The sequence below is a fragment of the Astatotilapia calliptera genome, chromosome 7 (assembly GCF_964374335.1).
Source record: "Astatotilapia calliptera chromosome 7, fAstCal68.1, whole genome shotgun sequence".
In the NCBI taxonomy this organism is placed as follows: domain Eukaryota; kingdom Metazoa; phylum Chordata; class Actinopteri; order Cichliformes; family Cichlidae; genus Astatotilapia; species Astatotilapia calliptera.
The window spans coordinates 66,072,008-66,092,152 of record NC_137428.1 but is presented as its reverse complement, the minus strand read 5'-3'; the positions used below and the strand labels follow the sequence as shown (position 1 = coordinate 66,092,152).

Sequence of the window (20,145 nt, the reverse complement as noted above, 5' to 3'; positions counted from 1 at the left end):
TAAACTGCCATTAAACGAACAGAAGAAGAAGAAAACATGTGCACATGCGCGGTACGGATCGGGTAGACCCGATTTGTACGGTCAGACTTTACACATGCGCAGTAAGGATCGGAGAGTCCTGATCCGTAACTTTCTTTTTATTTTTCGTTTTTGTCTTCATTGTACTGAAATGCTTCATTATTGCAAACATTTTAAGATATACTTGTTATTCTTAACATCTTAACAGATACTCTGACCCATAACTATCGTAAAACGCTACGACCGGAAGTAGAAACCTTTCGCGCATCCGTCGGGTAGTGACAGTAGTGACAGTGATTCCTCAATCAGATATTTATTTTTTTAATTACTTTTGTTTCAGCAACATTAAATTTAAAAACTGTACTTTTGAGCTAAAATATATATTTATAATTTTAATAAATGACAAATTAAAAAGGCATGAACATTTTTTTTGTATTGAAAAAATATCGAATCGTGACACCAAAGTATCGAACCGAACCGTGAATTTTGTGTATCGTTGCACCCCTACTGGTTTTATTTAGTTGTATTTATCTGCGACACCTTAAAGGCCGGTCCGTGAAAATATTGTCGGGCATAAACCGGTCCGTGGCACAAAAAAGGTTGGGGACTGCTGGTTTAAAGGTTGCAATCTACATCTATTGTCATTTTTAAAAATATTCTGATGCAGTGAAGTAAAAATACAGCTGAATAATATGCAACATTTGTTCAATTAAACTGGGATTAAGCTCCTGTTTAAACTTTTTATTTTCAGTTTTTATAGGGTTGTCAGTTGACCATTTTGTTTTATAAATTGATCACTTATAAGGTCATGGCTGTGATAAGCCGATGTGCTGTTAACCTTTTCTGTGATTTCAGTTATACAAACAGTAAATAATGTGGATATTTTAAGTCTGATGTTTTTGTTTTCCACTTTCTTTTCAGGGTTTTTTCAAACCTATGAGTTATGTAATAAAAACACATGGTAGAGTTTGTGGGTAAGTAAAAAAAAAAAATCAGCATCTACTGAAATTACTATTGTGGAAAAATAGCAAACTGAACATTTGCAAAGAGATCAGTACACCTGGATTATTATTTTATAACAGCATTGACACAGAAACTAATAATAGCTGGTGCTACTGCATTTGCTTTCTATGTAATTCTAGGAGTTTTCCTCCCACAGAAACAGAGACACCTGCTGATAAAGGATGCACAAAAATGGACTCATTACCTTGGATTTAGATTAATAGCTGTTTATCTTTTATTTCTGTGCACACACCATTTGCACAGGAAAGTTTATATTACATCGCAATAGTACACCAAGGTTGAAAAAGTAGATACAATGATTATCTGAACATTTTCATTTTTCTGCATTCTGAAATGACACGAATACTTTACTTAGCATCAAAGGTTTTTGTTTGTTTTGGCTGGTATCTCACTCATATTCTATACATCGGCATATTTCAGGTATTATTTGGGGCGCAGACCAGTCGTGATAATAGCAGATCCTGATATGCTCAGACAGTTGATGGTCAAGGACTTCAGTAGCTTCCCTAATAGAATGGTGAGGACATTAGACGGAGCGTTTAGATGCACGATGTGTGATCAGCAATTATTTCCACACGAACTTACTTCATGGGCTGTAATGGATTTTTGCGTTTGTGCTCTTGTCTCATTTTTGCAGGCTTTTCGCTTTGCCACCAAGCCCATGACTGACTGTCTACTCATGCTGAGGAATGAACAATGGAAGCGAGTACGGAGCATCTTGACCCCATCCTTCAGCTCTGCCAAACTGAAAGAAGTGAGACATTAACATTTCTATTACTTGTTAGAAAATGCATTGCAAAGTATTTGAATTTTCTATTTTGTGATGTAATGACTCACTAAAGGGTTTTGGCAGGACTGGTTTGAGTCTCTCATGATTAATCTTTTTGAGTATAGATGGTTCCTTTCATCAACATAGCCATCGATGCCCTGATGAAGAATTTAAACGGCCACGCTGAGTCAGCACAGGCCTTTGACATCCACAAGTAAGTACAAAAACAATAAAAAAACAAATACTGAAAGAATCATTTTTATTTTAAATTTTCAATCTTCTCTTTAATTAATTTTTGGTATATGTTTTCCTGCAGGTGCTTTGGCTACTTTACCATGGATGTTATTGCCAGTGTGGCATTTGCAACTCAGGTGGACTCGCAGAACAACCCAGACGACCCGTTTGTCCACCACGCTCAGATGTTCTTCAATTTTTCCTTCTTCAGGCCCATTTTGTTATTTTTCAGTTAGTCATCAATATTACTTCATTATTACTTGAATTTAAGATATTTATTTAGGACATTAAAAGAGGAAGATAAATATATTTAGGAATGTGAAAAATTGTACATCGTTTTAGACCAATCCTAAAAAGAAGTTTTTGGAATTGTAATTAATTTTAATCATTTCTAAGTAATTAGAAGATTTATAGAGGAAGACAAGATATATTAATTAATGCATTGTTTAGAAATGTTGTTTAGATTTCAACATTACCACAGTGTTATCGGGAATTCTTAATGCAAAGTTTTTTTATGGCATTTCATAATTCATAATTACATCTGCGAATTTGTGTCTTAATGTCTTCAGTGGCTTTTCCTTTCCTTGCCGCTCCCATGGCAAAACTTCTCCCCAATGAAAGACGAGATAAGATGAATAATTTCTTCATTAACAGCATTCAGAAGATCATCAAACAGCGAGAGGAGCAGCCTCCTGAGGAGGTGAATCTCAGACAGTTAACACAGTCACTCTGTGTCTAAAACGAGCCGTCTCCCTTCATCATTTGTTTGAAATAAATATTTACCGTTTTCTTTTGTTTCTTTTTACATGTAGAGGCGTAGAGACTTCCTTCAGCTGATGTTAGATGCTCGAACCACCAAAGAGATTGTGTCGTTGGACCACTTTGACACATCAAATGACCCCGAGGAGATCGAACACAGGAACCAGGAGACCCAGCCTTCGGGCTCGGTTCAGGAAAATGACCCTCCTCATTCACAGGAGCCGTCTGTCAGGCGTCCACAGAAAAAGATGATGACTGAGGATGAGATTGTTGGTCAGGCTTTCGTCTTCCTCCTGGCAGGCTATGAAACCAGTAGCAACACTCTGGCGTTCACCTGCTACCTCTTGGCCCTCCACCCTGATTGTCAACTCAGAGTACAGAAAGAGGTGGATGACTTCTACACTAGACATGTGAGTGTTTTACGTTGTGGTGCTTTGCTTTGTTTTGGTTTTCTTTGCATGTTGCATGTTATTATGGACAGTTATCGATTATATTCATGCTACTGTTGTTGAAGGAATCACCTGATTACACAAATGTCCAGGAGCTGAAGTATTTGGACATGGTTGTATGTGAAGCATTACGCCTCTACCCTCCTGGATTCAGGTAAAGAAGGATGTTAAGTGGAAACAGGGTGGTATTTTTTTATAGCACTTTGGAGGATAGGCCATATTTAATCATACATGTATACCATACAACGAGGAGATAAAATGTACATGTCACTGCTTCTCTTGGACTGCTTTGCAAGAGTAGGTTGGGCCCATTGGGGAAGGGAGAATGGTGCCATGGCCCACCAAACGCTGACCGCCAGATTTAAGGTGGTGATGCAGATGTTAAAAAAAGAAACGATGCAGATATTATTTGGAATCTTGCAGCTTCAGCTGTTACAGGGATTAAATGTTTGTTAACTGTTGTTACATGTAGCCTAAAAGTAATGTAACAAGTTGCAATCCACTTAAAACTTTAGCTGTCTTTCTTTTACACTGTTGCACATGTACACACTGAAATGTGAAGTAATTTTGGCAATCTAAATAAATGAACCACTGCTGATCTACTGGGATCTTTGTGCACCATTCCTGGGGTTTAATGATACTATAAAGAAACGATATCCAGTTAGCAGCAGTTCTCTGGGTAAAAATGTTGATGCCAGAAGTCTGAGGAGAATATCCAGGCTGCTTTGAGCTGATAGAAGGAAAGAGTAATTCAAATAACCGCTCACTACAGTTGAGGTATGCATCTCTGACTGCACAGAACATTGAATCTCGAAGCAGGCAGTTTCACAGGAGGAGATATTTGAGTTGCCTCTCCTGTAACCTAAGAACAGGGAAGTGAGGCTGAAGGTCACATGGGCTCACCAAAATGACAGAAGATTAGAAAAATATTGCCTGCTCTCACCAGTTGGACATTTGGATGGTGTTGTATTTCTTGCACAGCATTAAAGCATGCAGTCATCCTGCCTTGTATCAACAGTTCAGGCTGTTGGTGATGTAATGGTGTGGGGGATATTTTCCAGGCACACTTTGGGCCCCTTATTACTAGCTGAGCATTATTTAAACGTCACTATCTGTCTGAATATTGTTGCTTATCATCTCCATTACTTTATGTAAAAGAAAGTTTTCAGGCTCTTTGCTGTCCTGTGATAAAGGAAATCGACCCCATGATTCAGTAGCTCGTAGAACCAGATGTATAAGGAATAACTTGAAGTAATGGTTTTCAGTATAACTTTATCAGTCTCACAGCAGTGTGGAGAAATTTGCCCACTCGTCTCTCAATGTTGCTTCAGTCTTTCTCATTGCTTGGGTAAGATTAACGACTGTCTTGAATTATTCCAGTTGTGAATAATCTCGCTCACTATAGAACAACAGACCTGAAGTTGATTTCTGACCATGCCTGTATTGATGAACAGGAACAATTGCTTCTCTAAACTGATACTTTTCCTTCTTGGCACTGAGTTAACACGAACCGTTTTATATCTTTTATAGAGGTCAAATTATTGATCAATCAATAAAATGCATTTGATTAACTGCACCTAGCTGCTAATTACCCTCTTAACTCATGAAGTATGTAGTTTTTCACTGGACTGCAGAGTCCTGTGAAAGATTTTTTTGACTTTAAAAATAAAAGCTATTATAACGATTTTCTTTTTAGTATAGTTTAATTGTATTACGTTAATTCCGTATTTTGTCCCATTAAGGTTTGCACGAGAAGTTGACCATGACTGTGTAGTGAATGGCCAGTTCCTTCCTAAAGGGATAACAGTGGAGATCCCTGCAGGCTTCCTCCATTATGACCCGGAACATTGGCCAGAGCCTGAGGAGTTCATCCCAGAGAGGTGCTTCAGTCTACTTCTAATAAATGACAAACGGAGCATATTCAAGTTTAAAAATATCAACACTTGTAACTAACTTTGAAGTCAATCAAATGTTGATGTAATAACATTAATACAAGACAAATATTAACCTAAGGTGTTGTTCATCCATCTGTCTGGTGAAAGTACACCATGTGCAGCGCTCAAATGACATGGCTGTGTGCCACGTCTCTGATCAAAGTACAGTGTACCAATTATACATTTTAATGCAGTAAAATAATCACTATCTGCCATTGCAATGGTCTGCTGCCTCCCAGCAGACCACAGCACACTGTGCTCACCACAACTGAGAATCTCCATAATTTTTCTGTGGACATTCCCTTTTTGTATACAACCTCTGTGTTGGCCTCTGGATATATTAGAAAGATCCTTTTTAGTCACCATGGGCAACCGTTCATTATCCGTGTGGTGAACCACAAGATTTAATTTCATGTCCCAGTTTATTTTCTGATGATTAAGTAGCATTAAAGAAAACACACAATGTCTCTTCATGCTATACGATAACACACAGATATACCTTTCTATAAGACTGATGCCTCTAAAAGGCCAGCTGCTGTTTTAAACAGTTTCAAAAAAACCTTAAGCCTGTTGCCAGAAACTTACTTGTTCAGTTTGACTCTGTCCTTTGAGTTTTGAGCTTCACGTTGAAAAAGTTGCCTGGTCTTGCTTTTTCCCCAAATTAAAATCCTCTCTAAAATGAAACATAACTGACAGGATGATTTTGCATTGGCACTGCCTTTAATTCTCCCCCAAAGCACCTAACCTGTGGATTATCCCCAGGTTTACACCAGAGGCCAAGGCCAGTCGACACCCATTCGTATACCTGCCGTTTGGGGCCGGCCCTCGTAACTGTGTGGGAATGAGGCTCGCCCAGCTTGAAATCAAAATGGCTTTAGTGCGCCTGTTCCAAAGCTTCAGCATTGTGGCCTGCTCTGAGACCAAGGTATTCATTTATTATTTTCTACTAAAATGTGCAGGCAATGTAAATACTTGGACAGTCAGTAATAATGATCATAGAGGAGATGATTGGACATTAGAAAGTGCCGTAACTTTCAAACAATTCACTCATAATTTGTTAGCTGCCTTCATATTTGCTGTTTACATAAATATGTAAAGATGCACTTCTTCTGTCTTCAGGTTCCTCTTGAGTTGAAGTCGTCAAGCACTCTTGGACCTAAAAATGGCATTTATGTGAAAATCACAAGAAGGGACCAAAGAGATGGTCCATTCATTTCTCCATCAGATGATTAGACACCAACCTGAGGCTCAGGGTCTTCGTGTATCATGCCTTTCCTTTGATTTACAGCAAAATATTTCCATAGTTACTGACATTCTGCATACCTCAATGATTCAGCCCACACAGTGATCTGAAAAGTCGATGATAATGATAATATTGCCGCTGTAATGATAAACACAGTGGCACAAAAGTGCTGTTGATCCAAGTGCTCTTTACCAGCCTCTCTCTTTTGGATACAGTTTAGGTCTTTTTGAACTCCCTGCTGATGGGTGCACCATGCGGGTTATTCATTTGTGAGTGTGCTACAACACAACTCTGAATGGCACTTCTCACAGTCACACGTTGCCACTTTAAGTGAGTCGAATTTACAAAATAATGACATATTTTTGGCAAAAAAGTCGTGTTTTTTGTTACTGATACACTGAAATCTTTGATGGAGCATGAAGTGGTCGTAACTCTGTGCCTCCAAAGCTGCTATTTGAGGGTGAAGTAAGTGGTTTTATAATAGGAAAGAAAATCTTTGTTGTTTTGTTCCTGATGACCCTTGTCCCTGTTACATGTCTCAGGATATGAAACACTCACTGCACTTTTACTCTGTGGGAAAAAACATTAGAATCCTTTCATTACCTGTGTTGATGAACTCATTCATTATTATTGCACCTTATTGGAACATCAGTTTCCTATACTCACATCCAATCTGTCAATTTAGATTTTTGGCCATTACTTGAGAAACTGCAGTGCTGAAATGTTATTAGGCCTCAATATAAATGATCTAAAAGTGTTTTATTGATGATTCATTCAAATCTTTCTAGGAAACAAAACAATCTGTTTAATTGATTTACATATGAAATGGGTGAAATGCAGCTTGTTGTTGATGCAAATATATAAACAAAGTGGTAACATTACTCCTTTTTTCAGTTTTGCAATGTGTTTATTTTGCAACAAAACAAACAATCCAATTTTGTTCTGTATCTTGACACCAGATCATCTGTTGTCCTTGCTAAGGCTTGCACTGATGTACTTTGCTAAGCGTTTCTGCCTAAGGATATACTTCAAGCATGAAAGCAGAGATTTTGTGAGGGAAAAGGAAATGCGTACAGTTTCAAGTGCAAAATAAGGATTTTCTGATACATTTCAAGAAAAACCATTACAGTGATTTCAAGTTCAACTCGAAGTCCCTTCTCAAGATAATATTATAATACTGAAAATACTGCATACTATAATCAAATAGTTTGGTAGTTCTATAGTAACCTTTCTCACTCTCAACTTCTGACACATTATGATTAAAAGATTTGGAGAAATCACCACAATTTCACAAGGCCGATGATTACGACTTATTGGACTGCAATAAGAAAGTATCATGCAGGCAGCCTGGGCTTTTTTTTTTTTATAATTGCTGTAAAATTACTAAATTGTCATCTTTTAGGAACAATTTGAATTTTCTTAAGCCCAAAATAGTTGAGGAGTTGCGGTAATGTGAAGCGCACATGTTAAATATAGCAGAGCTGATTTTTCTCTCTGTGGTCAGACGACAGTACTTTGTGAGTGCTTTGTGCTTCTGAGGCACACCAAGTATTTATAAACCTGGTCTTCTCTTCTTTCAGAAACTGGCTGAATTTTGTCTCTTTTGGTTACAGAATTGAAAAAAACTTACATGACACTGTATTTAAAACAGACATGAGAAGTCACTGAGCATGTCACAGGAATAAGAAGCTACATTTAAAATTAAAGGCTGTTTATACATATGAGCTCTGAATAATCAAAATGTAAAATGATAGCCTGTGGAGTGTTCATTAATTGCATTTTTTTTTAATTTTGTCATTATCTTTGTTAACTATTAAATTATTTTAATCATTTTTCTACATTTGCAAAATTCTAAACTTTCAAATACACCACGAAACTAAAGAACATCCATCCACAGAGTTTCACTAGTCTGAAAAAGGAAAGGCAAACTGCGACTTATGAGTAGTTGATAATGTATTCTGGGTAAATCTGCTGCTTTTCAAAGACAACGTAAATGCTGGGTTTGTTCTCAGAGTCAACGCAACTATCGTAGAACGTTCTTCCGTTTGATTTTAGCGGCGGGCGAACGTACGTGCTTCTCCCCTTGGTGTAGTCCCCTACCAGGACCAGGGCAACAAACATAATCTTGTTTGGAGTTGCTCTGACACTGGCGTATCTGTCAGAGTAAGATGCATCTTTGGCAAAGTAGCTCCCTAAAATAAAAAAAAGTGTTATTGTTAATATAGTTCAAAGAAAAAAATGCTAGTGATTTAGTACTCAAGAGTTTTCTGGTGTTCGTTTTGAGGAAGATGCATTCCTTTTATGGCTTTCCAGTATCAAATTTTAGCTACAATGTGTCCATTATACTACAAAAAGTGATGCAAAGATTGCTTTGCTGTACCTTTGCCATAGGCTGTGCCATGGACCCCACACATCCTCCAGTCAAAGTTTTGCTCACAGATGGCCTCTATCAGAGACTCGTCAGTCCCGTGGAACAAATACATCATTGAGGGGTCTCCTCCGTTCCTCCCCTTCATCTGCTCTTTCTGCCTGAACACAGTGTATGCCATTTAAGTGGAAACATCCTTCTTGCAGAGATTTGTGTGTAAAACCTTTCTGTCTGCATCCAGCTGCTGAATTTAGCATAAAGACTTGATATGAGGGGGAAAGAAAACTAATAACCCCATCAGATAGCTAGTGAAGATTCAGCTATTTCCTGTGCCAGGCCAGAACTTAGTCCAACACCTGCAAAACAGTTTCCTTTTTTTTCCTACTTTTTAACAGTAACAAGTTCTGTTGTGTTGCTGCTAAGGTAAACTACACTGTGTAGAGTAGATTCACTATTTTATCACCTGGTTCCTCCAAAAGTTCAAATCATTTCTTTAAAAAAGCCAAAAATCTCTGTCAGTAATTTACCACTGGAAGACTCTCCACAGAGACGGGTTCTGGATCCTTTGGATGCTGTTAATTTTTTTCACCGGCATTGTGCTTCTAAATAAAGACTCAATCAGATTGTAATCTGGTGCAGATTGGGAGAGATGTATTAGCTGAAAGACAAGAATAAAGTGCAAATATACAAGTTAACAATAAAAGTAGAAATATGGGTTTAGTGTTTAGTAACACTGAGCACAGGGTTGGGTGTTTGTTTTTTTAAATAGAAGAAAGATACCTTGTATCCAAACTCAGGTATGGCATTTTTGTCCCAGTGCGAAGGTACGCTTTCAGCTGTGGAGGAGCTGGAGCTCTTTGATGACGTACTGCAGAGAAGACATGCAGTATTCATTTTGTTGGTAAACTCACTTAAGACAGCAACCAACCAAGACTAGAAATATTTGAATAGCCTGAATCAATGTGCACAAGTGGAAGTCAAAATACCTCTTCAGCTTGTCCTCCACGTCATGAGCAGACACAAAGCGAGGCCTCCTCCTGACATCTCGCTTGGTTTTGAATTTTATATTCTGCTGATACATCGCCTGGTCTCCTGTCGCATCTTTGAAATGGAGAATATATTTCTGTTTGCCAGCACTGAACGGAATCTCTGTATCTCTGTCTTCAAGGTATACATTCTCCAGGGTTTCAGAAGTCACTGATGATTCCTCATCACCCTAAAGAGAACACAAGCAATCCACCAAAGTTTAGATTCCAAACATGCCAGTGATTAAATTACTTGGCATATCTAACTGTAATACATCTGTTCCCTTAGAAAAGTTCTGTCAAGGGTGGCAAGATCTTCATACTCATTGAAAGAATCACAATAAGTCACCTTTCCATATTCCAACCATTTCCCACCATCGTCCTTCCAGTACCAGACCCACTGTGTAGTGAGAATGAAGTGAGGGGGCTTTGAGACAGAGGAGGCAGTGGACAGGCGACGAACTGGAGCGTTTCCATATCTCATGGTCCTGAAGTCCACCGACTTCTCAACAGGGGATGAAGAGCTAAGAGGGATGTAAATTCCATCAAAATTAATGGAAATCTATAGACCTGAGCTCATGTGAATAGCAGTAATATGCATTTAATCTTTTAATCTTTTACTGCAGATGCACCACAAACAGTACATCTGTGTGTTCTGTTTCTTCATGTACCTTTGAAGAGACAGAAATCTGAAAAGCCCTAAGCCGGACGAAGGTTGATCCATGCAGCTCGTCTCTTTTGCTGGGTCACAGTATGCCTTTTCAATTTCCTCCATAGTGGGCAAGTCCTTCCAGGTTACACCATCAGTGTCTAAAACCTGCCATCTGTAGGGCAGGTGCCAATGGACACGTGCACACTTGTCTATGAAAAACACACACCAGCATTCATTTATTAGGCAGTGCACGTATGGACATAGAGCTATACGTGTTGAGATGTTACTGTATTGTAGATATGAAAGGCAGCTTCCACCATCATGATCATTACCTTTGAACCCGCAATGTCTGCGAATGAAATAAAGGCAGATTTCATTCATGTCAGCATTGCTCGGTGGCTTAGATGGACAAACAGAACTGGTTGGGGATCCAGGATTGCTGTGGGAAGACTGCTGGGAAGACTGCTGAGGCTGCTTAGTTGAGGTTCTTACCTCTGTTAGCACTACAGAAGAGACACATTTATGTTGTGTAGATTACTGGTCTTGCTGATTGACAAAAATCTGTGCAAGACATGTTTTTATAAAATCTGCTTTACCAGTGACACCAGTACCCTGCCTCTCCTGTTGACCCATGATGATACATTTATTTCTGTAGATCTTGTGAAGGTTTTCAATATTCTCACGACTGAATCCTCGGAAGAGCTTCATCGCATGTCCATCGAGGCCATGCTGTCTTTTGCACGAAGAGCCAAATTTGCAGTCACCCTGGAAAAAATGCTGGCAGACATGGAGCTTTGTGCACGAGGTGGTGAATTTACATGAGCCGTGCTGACCGTTGCCCTTGTTGTAATGTGAGCATATCTAAAAAGGAATCATAAAGGAGGATGAAGTTCACATATTTTCAACAGAAGAACAAGACAATCTCCACAATTGCCTCCAAGTGCAAACCGCTAAAACATACCTCAGGAAGCAGATAAGGATCATTCTGCAGTAACAGCTGGAACAGCTGTTTCTCTGTGAAATCATGAAGATTGTACTTCTTCAAAAGCTCTGCATTGTATGGAAATGCCACACTGTGTGGATTCTTACACTTCCCTCTGTAAATGACAACATGCCATCCAATTAAAATATTCTGTTTTACTTATAATATTTTTCAATATTATTGCTTTTGAGTTTAGTGTCTGAGCCAACGTATCTATAAATTTACATAGTCAAAAACCTCATTTAAAGATGTATGCGGTGGTGCTAGTTCAAGTCATTATGCAAATGGCCTGTTTATAAGGTAGGGGACATCTGCATTCAGCTGAGACTAAAGAAGTCACTTGGATGAGTTTAACGTTTCTGCCACTAAAAACGTCGTATCCAGATGAAGGCATGACCTTCAGCGTGAGCAGTAGGCTCTCCATCATTTATTTACATTATGGGTGTTTTGCATTTGGGAAAAAAAATGATCAAAGTCCTGTAATTGAACTGTTAAATTGCTGCCATCTTCTGGTCAAAATGTTGCACTACAATCGTGCAAACATTAGGAAAAAATGGAGTGACCCAAATTCGTAAAATTCATAATGAATGCGGGGGAGCGCAGTCTCCATCAGGCCAAGCTAAAGTCACATTTAACCATTTTGATTACGATGATGTCCACAATGTCTCATGAAATTCAGCTCGGATTTTATGTAAAGTCAAAACAACAGTTCTTATAAGGTCATGGTGCTTATTCCATCATCATTCACTATTTACACTGAGTATTAAAAGAACTTTTCCCTGTGGGGTTTTTATTTACACCTGTGTTCAGACTGAAGATTAATTGCTGTGGGAATGAGATCACTATGAAGCACCAATAAGATGACGATACGTTGCAACCATAGGCGATGACTAATAGCAGGAAAACAAACCTGAATCTGCGATTATTTGCTGGGCTTTAAAGTTTAAACCCACGCAAAGCCCTTTTGCGCTCTGCGTAGCTTGTTGAAAAACCTCATCGTGAATGATTGAGCACCTTTTTGCTCATTTATGGCGGTGATAACTATCACAGAGTCTTTGTTATTATATGAACGCTTTCTACAAAAATAAATAAATAAATACGTCGCTTACCCGAACGTGCACTCTCCGCAAACAAAATACTTGCACAGGTGTAAGCCATCGCACTGCGGACACTCTCCAGCTTTTTTCTGACAGAGCCGCAGATTGGTTTTAGCCACTACCAGACTATCCGGGCTGATTATTTTACTTCCCGTCTTTCTTCTTTCTTTAATGGCTATTTTACCATCGTCAAAGAGCACAGCGCGTAGGACCGAATCCGCAACCGTGAATTTCTGTGCGAGCTGATCTTCTAATTTCCCGAATTCCAAACACCCCTGGTTGTCGCACAAGGTCTTGATGATGAATTTAGACAGAGTCGATGTCATTCTGCAATGACATTTGTTCCTTTAGCTAAGAATTCCAAAGCAGCCCAGTTATGGCTCTGACCGAAATCTCCGGCTACGTTCGGTTACTGGGAAATGAAACTGAAACTTAAACATAGGACGGTTTGTGTAATGGTCGCCCTGCCCAGAAGGAAAGTTATCGCTACAAGGTTTTTTAAAAATACAAAAATAAATATATTGTCACGAGGGCGAGATTGCGTGGCATATAAAATCTGAAAATAAAGTGAATTTTATCTTAAATTAGTAGTAGTGGACTTTCATGTGGTTGCATTAAATCTAAATCAATCGTAAAAAAGAAATGTAACAAGTGTCACCTGGCAGGAACTTTGACAAGGTAGTGGGTGTGTGAGGTGAGGTGAGCGCCTTTTGTGGGAAGCTCCAGACACAATTAACTCACTCTGGCAGATAGGACAGCAAAAGTCGCAACAAGGAGACCGATGGTAGATATGGTTATTGGTGTGAGTAGGACGGAGCTCAAGAGCAGAATACGACACAAAATGAAGGAAAGGTGGCAAAAGCAATGGGAGGAGGAGAGGAAAGGGCGATGGCTGTACAACATCCAAAGGAAAGCGGGGGAAATGAGAAGTACAGGACGAAACAGGAGAGAGGAGACGATTATATCTCGACTGAGATTTGGACACACTGGCTTAAATAGCACATTATTTTTAATAGGTAAACACTGTACAGGGGAGTGTGACTGCAGTAGGGAACAGGAAACAATAGAACATGTTTTATTGCATTGTCAGAAGTATGATATGGAAAGGAGACAACTGATCAAAAAGCTGGACGAGTGAAGTTGGACTTGTTTGATTTATTTCGCGTGAGCTTTATAAGTGAAAGTTATCAGGCTGTATTTTGGTTTTTTAGGCAGACTCATTTGTTCGGGAGAATTTGAATATTTTATTATATTATATTATATTTTTATTTATTTATTGTCATTTCGGTCCACACTCCACACTAGTTGGTGGCGGTAATGCACCATTTTGCTGTTTGCCAACCGCCAATAAACCTATACAGAAGAAGAAGATTGGTCGTGTGACCACAAGTTTTAATCAATCAAGTTGTAGATCGACTGCACCTCTGCTGTCCTTTTTTATTCTTTTGGTTGATTTGTAATTTGGTTTTGGCTAGCCCGTCCAGCTGCAAAGGCTGTTATGAATGACTGAGAGTGAGTCTTGTAAAGGCGGACTAACCTCTCTTCTTGTTTTTTCGTTTAATTTGATTGTGCCACTTCCCTTTACAAACCCAGGTTGCAGGTCATGCATAGCGGTGAGACCCGAATTGTTTGCAGTGCATGGCCACAGGTAAATTGCAGTGTCTCTAAAACTGGGTGTAACGGTTTGCAGTGTTATTTGTTAGCACCAGTGACTGCAGGGGTGTCAGACTCCAGGCCTCGAGGGGCGGTGTCCTGCAGGTTTTAGGTATCACCCCGGGCCAGGGTTAGGTTGATTAGTTCATTACCAGGCCTCTGGAGAACTTCAAGACATGTTGAGGAGGTCATTTAGCCATGTAAATCAGCTGTGTCTGATCAAGGACACACCTAAAATCTGCAGGACACTGGCCGTCGAGGCCTGGAGTTCGACACCCCTGCTGTAGAGTCATTGATTCGCACCTTTGGTTTGATGGTCTTATGTGCAGCTGGGATATTAGTAGAACGGGGGTGTCCAACTCCAGTCCTCGAGAGCTATCGTCCTTCAGCTTTTAGACTCATCCTTGTTCCGACACACCTCAATCAAATGAATGGCTTGTCATCAGGCCTTTGCCAGATTTGATGGTAGAGGTAATTCAACCATTTGATTCAACTGTGTTGGAGTGAGGATGCATGTAAAAGCTGCAGGACGGTAGCTCTCGAGGACTGGAGTTGGACACCCCAGTAGTAAAATGTTTTGTAAGTCCTGTCTGGGAATGAATGGGGAAATGTATGTTTAACTCATGGAATAAAATTATACATTTCTTTGACATTTTATTCAACACATTAGTGCTCTGTTACACAAACAAAAAATATATATCCTCAAGAAGGCGAGAGCATTTTTTAAACTCTATGTAGCGAGTAAAAGCCACCGAGTAACCGCTAACGACCTCTATACTACTTGTGCAAACTTTCAGGCCCAAAGCTCTTACTGGAACGAGCCCAGAATAAACGGGACAAGAGGGTCAATATCAGTCAGATATGTTAAAATTTATTTTAAAAGAACACAAAGGGTTTGCAAAAGGCCTAAAACATCAAAATGGGAAAGGTCACTAACGACCACAAGATAGTCTTATTGGTGCAACCTGCCAGCAATGCAACTATCACCTGCGGGCTTGCTCTCCCTCGGGGGTCCCAGATTCTCGTTGCTTTAAAAGAAACAAATCCACCCCAAATAAATACGAGCCCAACAGAACACTTATCGCATGCTGTTGAGTATTGCAGCATCGACAGCGATCAACTCGAAGGAAAATGACGACGGAGGCAAAAATGTCCTTAATATTTTGGGAACTTTATTCCTCATCAACACGCGGCAAAACTTTTCTCATGGGTGCCATTTTCGTTGTGGTATACTTTTTTTTTTTTTTCTTAGGGGCGTGATGACGCAGCATCCGTGCTCTTACAATGAAACAGTGCCTCCTTGTGGTGGCAACTAAAATACTGTCTCTGTTAAACCACAGTAACCATAATGCAGTTAAACACTGTACAACATGAGTACACACAATGAATATCTTAACACATGCACTAAGTGTTTTAGTTCAGGCAATAATCGGTGGCACTAAAATCACTCTTAATAAAACGTATTCACTGCAAATCCACACGGAGCACCTCTAAAAGACCTAATTCCCCTAAGGTAAGAGCCTAGCTCAGGGATTGCACATTGCCCGACTAATATTGCACCAGCCCAGTAGAAATAAAAACAAACCCGGCATAAAAAACAGTTTTAAAAGGTGACCCTACTAAAACCAAAAACGCAACAAAAAGGAGAAGGAGGAAAAAACAGTGACAAATTCACATGTGCAGCCTGTCCTCCAGCAGACAACTGTGTTTGCAGCACACCTGGCTTGTCTTCTAAAATCTCTACTCGAACCTCTGCTGTAGAGGTTTAAAACAACCGTTTGTGTAGAAGACAATTAAAACTTCTCAGGCTCTTCACCTACTCATACAACCATTGTTCACAGCCCTCGTCAGTGCAAATGACAGAAGAAGAGCACCTGCTGTCCGTGTTGCCAACTCCTCAGTAAGGAAAATCGCTATTGGCTGTCCTAAAAGTCGCTAAATGACGTCATCGCCTAATTTGCATAATTGGTCATGCTAATCTAATTGTAACCTATGTTGTTGGAGAGAGAAATAACATCGTGGAAGAGACATAAAGTGAGTAAAAAAACGTCCTAAATGCATTTAGAGTTTCTTTAGAACTACAAATTAAATTTCTTTTAGCAATTATTGTTTTTTTTTAATGTCACAATTCCAACCCTGCTCCTTTACCCGGGCTTGGACCGGCAAAAGTGACCCGAAATAGGCGCTCTGGTGGAGTTACTTCGTGTATGTGTGTTTATAAGTAGTTTTAAACCTTGTGATCCACAAAACAGCATAAGAGTAAAAGAAGAACTGACTGCGTTATAGCACCCGCTGCTTGTTGAGAGTAAAAGCGATACGCGCTTTCACGTCTTTTTTTAGCGACTTTTTTTTTTTTAGAAAAAAAGTCTGCTCTCTTGGGTCCCCTGGGTCCTAAAGCCTTCACCATTACATCCATTTCTCTCATTGCAAAACTTGTTGAGTAAAACGTTTCCAGAAGTGCGTGAATGCAACACTAGGCCATAGAAACCAGAGGTTCAGTGTACCTTAGCAACCATGGAGGACGAGCTTTCCTTGATCGAGGAAAATGACGAGGTCACGCAAGAACAGAAGGAACTCATTTACAAACGGATCGAAGAACTAAAGTAATGACAGTTCATATTTATTAAACTAAAAATAACTGCGTCCTATCGGCTGTAACCCTACAACTGACTTTATTTAACTTATTCCGTATAACCCACCAAAGTTACTTGCTAATGCTCTGCTAATGGTCTGTAATTTCAGTTAAATGTTACTAAAATACAACTTTTCGTCTATTAACCATTAGCTAGAAAGGTTTAGGGTGAGCTGTTCCACCCTCTACATAATGTTTTTTCTAATTAATTTTTCTTAAAGTAAGCGGTTACTTCTCCGAGCATTTTTAAGTGATTTTTAAAAAAAATTATTTATTTTGCCTGCTTTTCTTATTCATTCTTCCCCGAGGCATTCCAATGCAGCCCTCCTGGCAGAGAATGACATGTTTGAAAGCTTCATTTGCCGCCTGGATCCACAAGACCTGCTATCCCAGGCTGGGGGAGAAGGTGCCGGGGCAACACGAAGCTTGAAGCTGGGGGCTGGGGTAAGTACCATAAAGGTTTATTAAATAACCTTGAATGCAAATCCTTACTTGCTATTATAGGTCTCTTCCTAAAAGTAAAGACTGCAGATTAATGCTTCACACTCAACATATATCTACACACAGCACACTTTATTTGTCAGAACTTGTGAATTAGATAGACAGTGAAGGACAAAGTCCTTTTTATGGCTGTCCCAGCTGCAGTGTAATGTTTTTATAGTTTTAGGTAATGTCAATTTATTTACTGTTTGAGACAGGCCAAAATAAAGCAGATCTTATTGCATCAACTCTTTCCAGCCAATAAATGTTTGACTGAAAACATTTGCATTCTCTTTCTTGAACAAAACATGATAGGATACTATTTTGAGTTTTTGTGCCTTAAGGGCGTTGGATGGAGGCGAAAGTCCAGGTCCAACATATCGGACCGTTTTCAGCCGCTCACTTTAGAACAAAAACTGTGCGTAGCACAGAGAGAAGTAAGAGAAACACAACAGGACCGGGAGAAACTCAAACTGAAATCTGAAAAAAACAAGGACAACTACAAGGTTACACCACACACATGCAAAAAATAAAACACAATATATAGAAACACTGACCTCAGGTACATTTATTCATGAAACATACTTGTCATTTCAGGCCTCTATGAAGGAAGCAGAATTACGTCTGGCTGATGTCAGGAAGGCCAAGAACGATTTTGAGCGTAGACTGGTCAAACCTACAAAGGACAACACGCTAGAAATGAAAGAGCCAGAGAAGGTGCTCCAGTACATTGAAGACAAGTTAAAGGTAACAAAACTTGTCTTTTTAACAAAACAGTGACATCAACATGTGCACAGCAGTTTTTGAATAGATTGTTCCAGGTTAGAGGTATGCACATTTCCAAAGGCCAGAGACTTTTTACCCTTTTAAAGTCATATTATTAATTTTACCCAAGTATTTTATATAAAGTCAATAAAATTACTAAGATTATTAAGATGGGTTAGCTTCTAAAGATTGAAGCAAGCAGCGTAAAGAACTTTTTTTCACCCTTGTTAGTTATCCGCTTTCTTCAGTCCTGTTTATAACCTCCCTTTCACCTCATTTGTTCTGTTCAAACGTATGTACAGGTCACCCAGCTGGAGACCTTAAATGTAAAGAATCAGGCACTAAAGCTCCACGAGAAGAAGCTCCTGCAACAGCTGCAGCAGAAAAAAGAGATGGGGAAAGCTGAGTATGAGGTAGAGAATGAAAGCAAATGTGTTGCTGTCAAGAGATTGTGTAGGTTGTAGGTTAGACTGTTACACGAGAGGACAGAAAATCAATGTACAGTCTGCTTTCTGCTGCCAAAGTTTGTCAGTGTCTTACATGTTTGTAACCATTTATATACTTGCTCATTTTGCTAGTGTGTAAATGCAAAGTTCTGTGTATTGCATCTAGGAATTTTTTCAGGAGTATGACGAGCCAAGACCCGACAAAAACCTGGATGAACTTCAGATCAACAGTTTGAAGGTTCAGCGTGTTCTCAGCTCACACAAGGTAACTCGCTGGAAATTTGTCAGATGGTGTTCTTGGCGTTATTTCCAGTATAACTTTCAGCTTATCTGTCATATCTGTGTGAGCAGGAAAAGCTGCAGAGTGTGACATTGATGTCGGCAGAGCTGAGCAATGACATCGCCAAAGTGAGGCAGATGCTGGCAAAAATAGAGGAGGAGTTAGAGCATGCTGAGAAGGTTTGTCGAAATTAGTAAAGCTTCAAGAATCTAAAACCCCCAATTTTAATACCTGATCTTTCTCTCCTCAGGAGCATTCAGCGGCTGAAGCCCTTAACCACAAACTCAGACGGCAGCTCAGAGATTATCAGGCTCCTGATATCACTGAGTACATGCATGTCAAAGACAAATACAAGAAGCTTAAGCAGAGCATTCACACTTGGGAGAGAAAGGTTGGGATTGCTGAGGTAAAATGTTATTTTTATTTAGTCTCTCCTCAATAACAATAAAACTGTTGTGCTATAGTATTAAAAACAACACAATCTCTGTTTTAACTAGATGGCCTTCAAGACCCACACTAAAGTGAGGAACAAACAGGTTGGAACTAGCTCCGGGGAACACCAAATCCCAATAAAACTCCCACACATAGCAGCACATAACATGTAGAAAAAAGAAGTTTCCCAAATGACTGATTTGATAACAACAAGAAAACTTTCCATCAATCGTTCTGCGTCTGCTTTGTTTATTATTGTTTGCAATCTTTTAATGCTTTTTGTTAAATGTAAAAACAATGGCTTTCATCCTCATCATATCTGTGTCCCTGAGAGTTACTTATTCAAAATTATGATTGACATTAAAAATTTCCTTTCTTTATTTATGCAAATGTGACTCATTCATTTAAGATTGACAGCCGTTATTGACACAAAAGGGAAACTCGTTCTGTAATGCAGTGTGGTGCCGAGGACCATCTGCAGCTGTGTTAAAAGGCACAGTGACAGGAGAATGAACTGATCATGTCACGGCAGGAAGAAACAGGAACTTCTGGAATAAACAAAGGCAACTCCACACATCAGGGCCCTGCTCTGACCGGTGTTCACAACAAGGACTCGGGACTTTGCTGTGAGGAAATGTGCTAACTACTTAGTTTGTGTGGCCTTTCTGCCTTTTGTTGTGCTCTCACAAGTTTCTGTACTCTCATCTTATTCGGACCATCTATTGCTCAGAAGGTAGTGCAGGTCGTTTACTAGCTGCAAGATTAGAGGTTTGATCCCTGGCTCTTGTACTCTGCACATTGAAGTAACCTTTTGCAAGATGCTGTTGTCCCAATGCATCTAACAGAGTGTGAATGTTAGACAGTGTGCGTAGGTTTAGAAAAAAGCACTTTTATGAATGTATGC

The 20,145-nt window shown here is 39.5% G+C and overlaps 3 protein-coding genes across 9 annotated transcripts in view; 2 read left to right on the top strand and 1 right to left on the bottom strand.

The window, feature by feature from the left end:
• Positions 1–11,621, top strand: part of LOC113027103 (thromboxane-A synthase-like) — a 35,811-nt gene extending 24,190 nt beyond the window's left edge. For 4 of the 5 annotated variants that reach the window (XM_080304912.1, XM_080304913.1, XM_080304911.1 and 1 more), the window contains exons 4-14: positions 940–992; positions 1,462–1,558; positions 1,679–1,795; positions 1,936–2,024; positions 2,127–2,275; positions 2,614–2,744; positions 2,857–3,213; positions 3,318–3,406; positions 4,995–5,132; positions 5,949–6,111; positions 6,306–7,310. In XM_080304912.1, the coding sequence (XP_080161038.1) occupies positions 940–992; positions 1,462–1,558; positions 1,679–1,795; positions 1,936–2,024; positions 2,127–2,275; positions 2,614–2,744; positions 2,857–3,213; positions 3,318–3,406; positions 4,995–5,132; positions 5,949–6,111; positions 6,306–6,419 (1,497 nt within the window). In that variant the 3' untranslated portion in view covers positions 6,420–7,310. Of the gene's footprint in view, positions 1–939; positions 993–1,461; positions 1,559–1,678; positions 1,796–1,935; positions 2,025–2,126; positions 2,276–2,613; positions 2,745–2,856; positions 3,214–3,317; positions 3,407–4,994; positions 5,133–5,948; positions 6,112–6,305; positions 7,311–8,820 lie in introns of those variants that run through there. The other variant, XR_003272984.2, reaches the window with a different exon arrangement.
• parp12a (poly (ADP-ribose) polymerase family, member 12a) lies at positions 7,315–13,060 on the bottom strand. Its single transcript, XM_026176590.2, has 11 exons — positions 12,566–13,060; positions 11,436–11,571; positions 11,071–11,335; positions 10,807–10,977; positions 10,494–10,683; positions 10,172–10,346; positions 9,784–10,013; positions 9,578–9,665; positions 9,325–9,455; positions 8,810–8,958; positions 7,315–8,621 (listed from the first exon to the last, which is right to left on the bottom strand). Exons 1-11 carry the CDS (start codon positions 12,877–12,879, stop codon positions 8,365–8,367), a joined length of 2,106 nt encoding a protein of 701 aa, XP_026032375.2. The 5' UTR covers positions 12,880–13,060; the 3' UTR covers positions 7,315–8,364.
• A 228-nt stretch (positions 13,061–13,288) lies between these two features.
• Positions 13,289–19,621, top strand: cfap263 (cilia and flagella associated protein 263). 3 transcript variants are annotated; one of them, XM_080304914.1, is made up of 9 exons: positions 13,289–14,201; positions 17,147–17,282; positions 17,663–17,824; positions 17,916–18,065; positions 18,386–18,496; positions 18,696–18,794; positions 18,881–18,988; positions 19,060–19,215; positions 19,307–19,621. In XM_080304914.1, exons 1-9 carry the CDS (start codon positions 14,056–14,058, stop codon positions 19,412–19,414), a joined length of 1,176 nt encoding a protein of 391 aa, XP_080161040.1. In that variant the 5' UTR covers positions 13,289–14,055; the 3' UTR covers positions 19,415–19,621. The 3 variants fall into 3 exon arrangements, with proteins under 3 accessions (XP_080161040.1, XP_080161042.1, XP_026032374.1); XM_080304916.1 differs by lacking the exon at positions 13,289–14,201 and adding an exon at positions 16,146–16,240; XM_026176589.2 differs by lacking the exon at positions 13,289–14,201 and adding an exon at positions 16,318–16,809.
• The last annotated feature ends 524 nt before the right edge of the window (positions 19,622–20,145 follow it).

Excerpts from the sequence above, each read along its gene's own strand:
- cfap263 (XM_080304914.1), top strand. The coding sequence starts at position 14,056 with ATGACTGAGAGTGAGTCTTGTAAAGGCGGACTAACCTCTCTTCTTGTT. Across the intron at positions 17,283-17,662 it reads GCTTGAAGCTGGGGGCTGGG|GGCGTTGGATGGAGGCGAAA; the intron begins GTAAGTACCATA and ends TTGTGCCTTAAG. Across the intron at positions 18,795-18,880 it reads GTGTTCTCAGCTCACACAAG|GAAAAGCTGCAGAGTGTGAC; the intron begins GTAACTCGCTGG and ends CTGTGTGAGCAG.
- parp12a (XM_026176590.2), bottom strand. The coding sequence starts at position 12,879 with ATGACATCGACTCTGTCTAAATTCATCATCAAGACCTTGTGCGACAAC. Across the intron at positions 9,666-9,783 it reads GTGGAGGACAAGCTGAAGAG|TACGTCATCAAAGAGCTCCA; the intron begins GTATTTTGACTT and ends TCTTCTCTGCAG. Across the intron at positions 8,622-8,809 it reads TGGCACAGCCTATGGCAAAG|GGAGCTACTTTGCCAAAGAT; the intron begins GTACAGCAAAGC and ends TTTTTATTTTAG.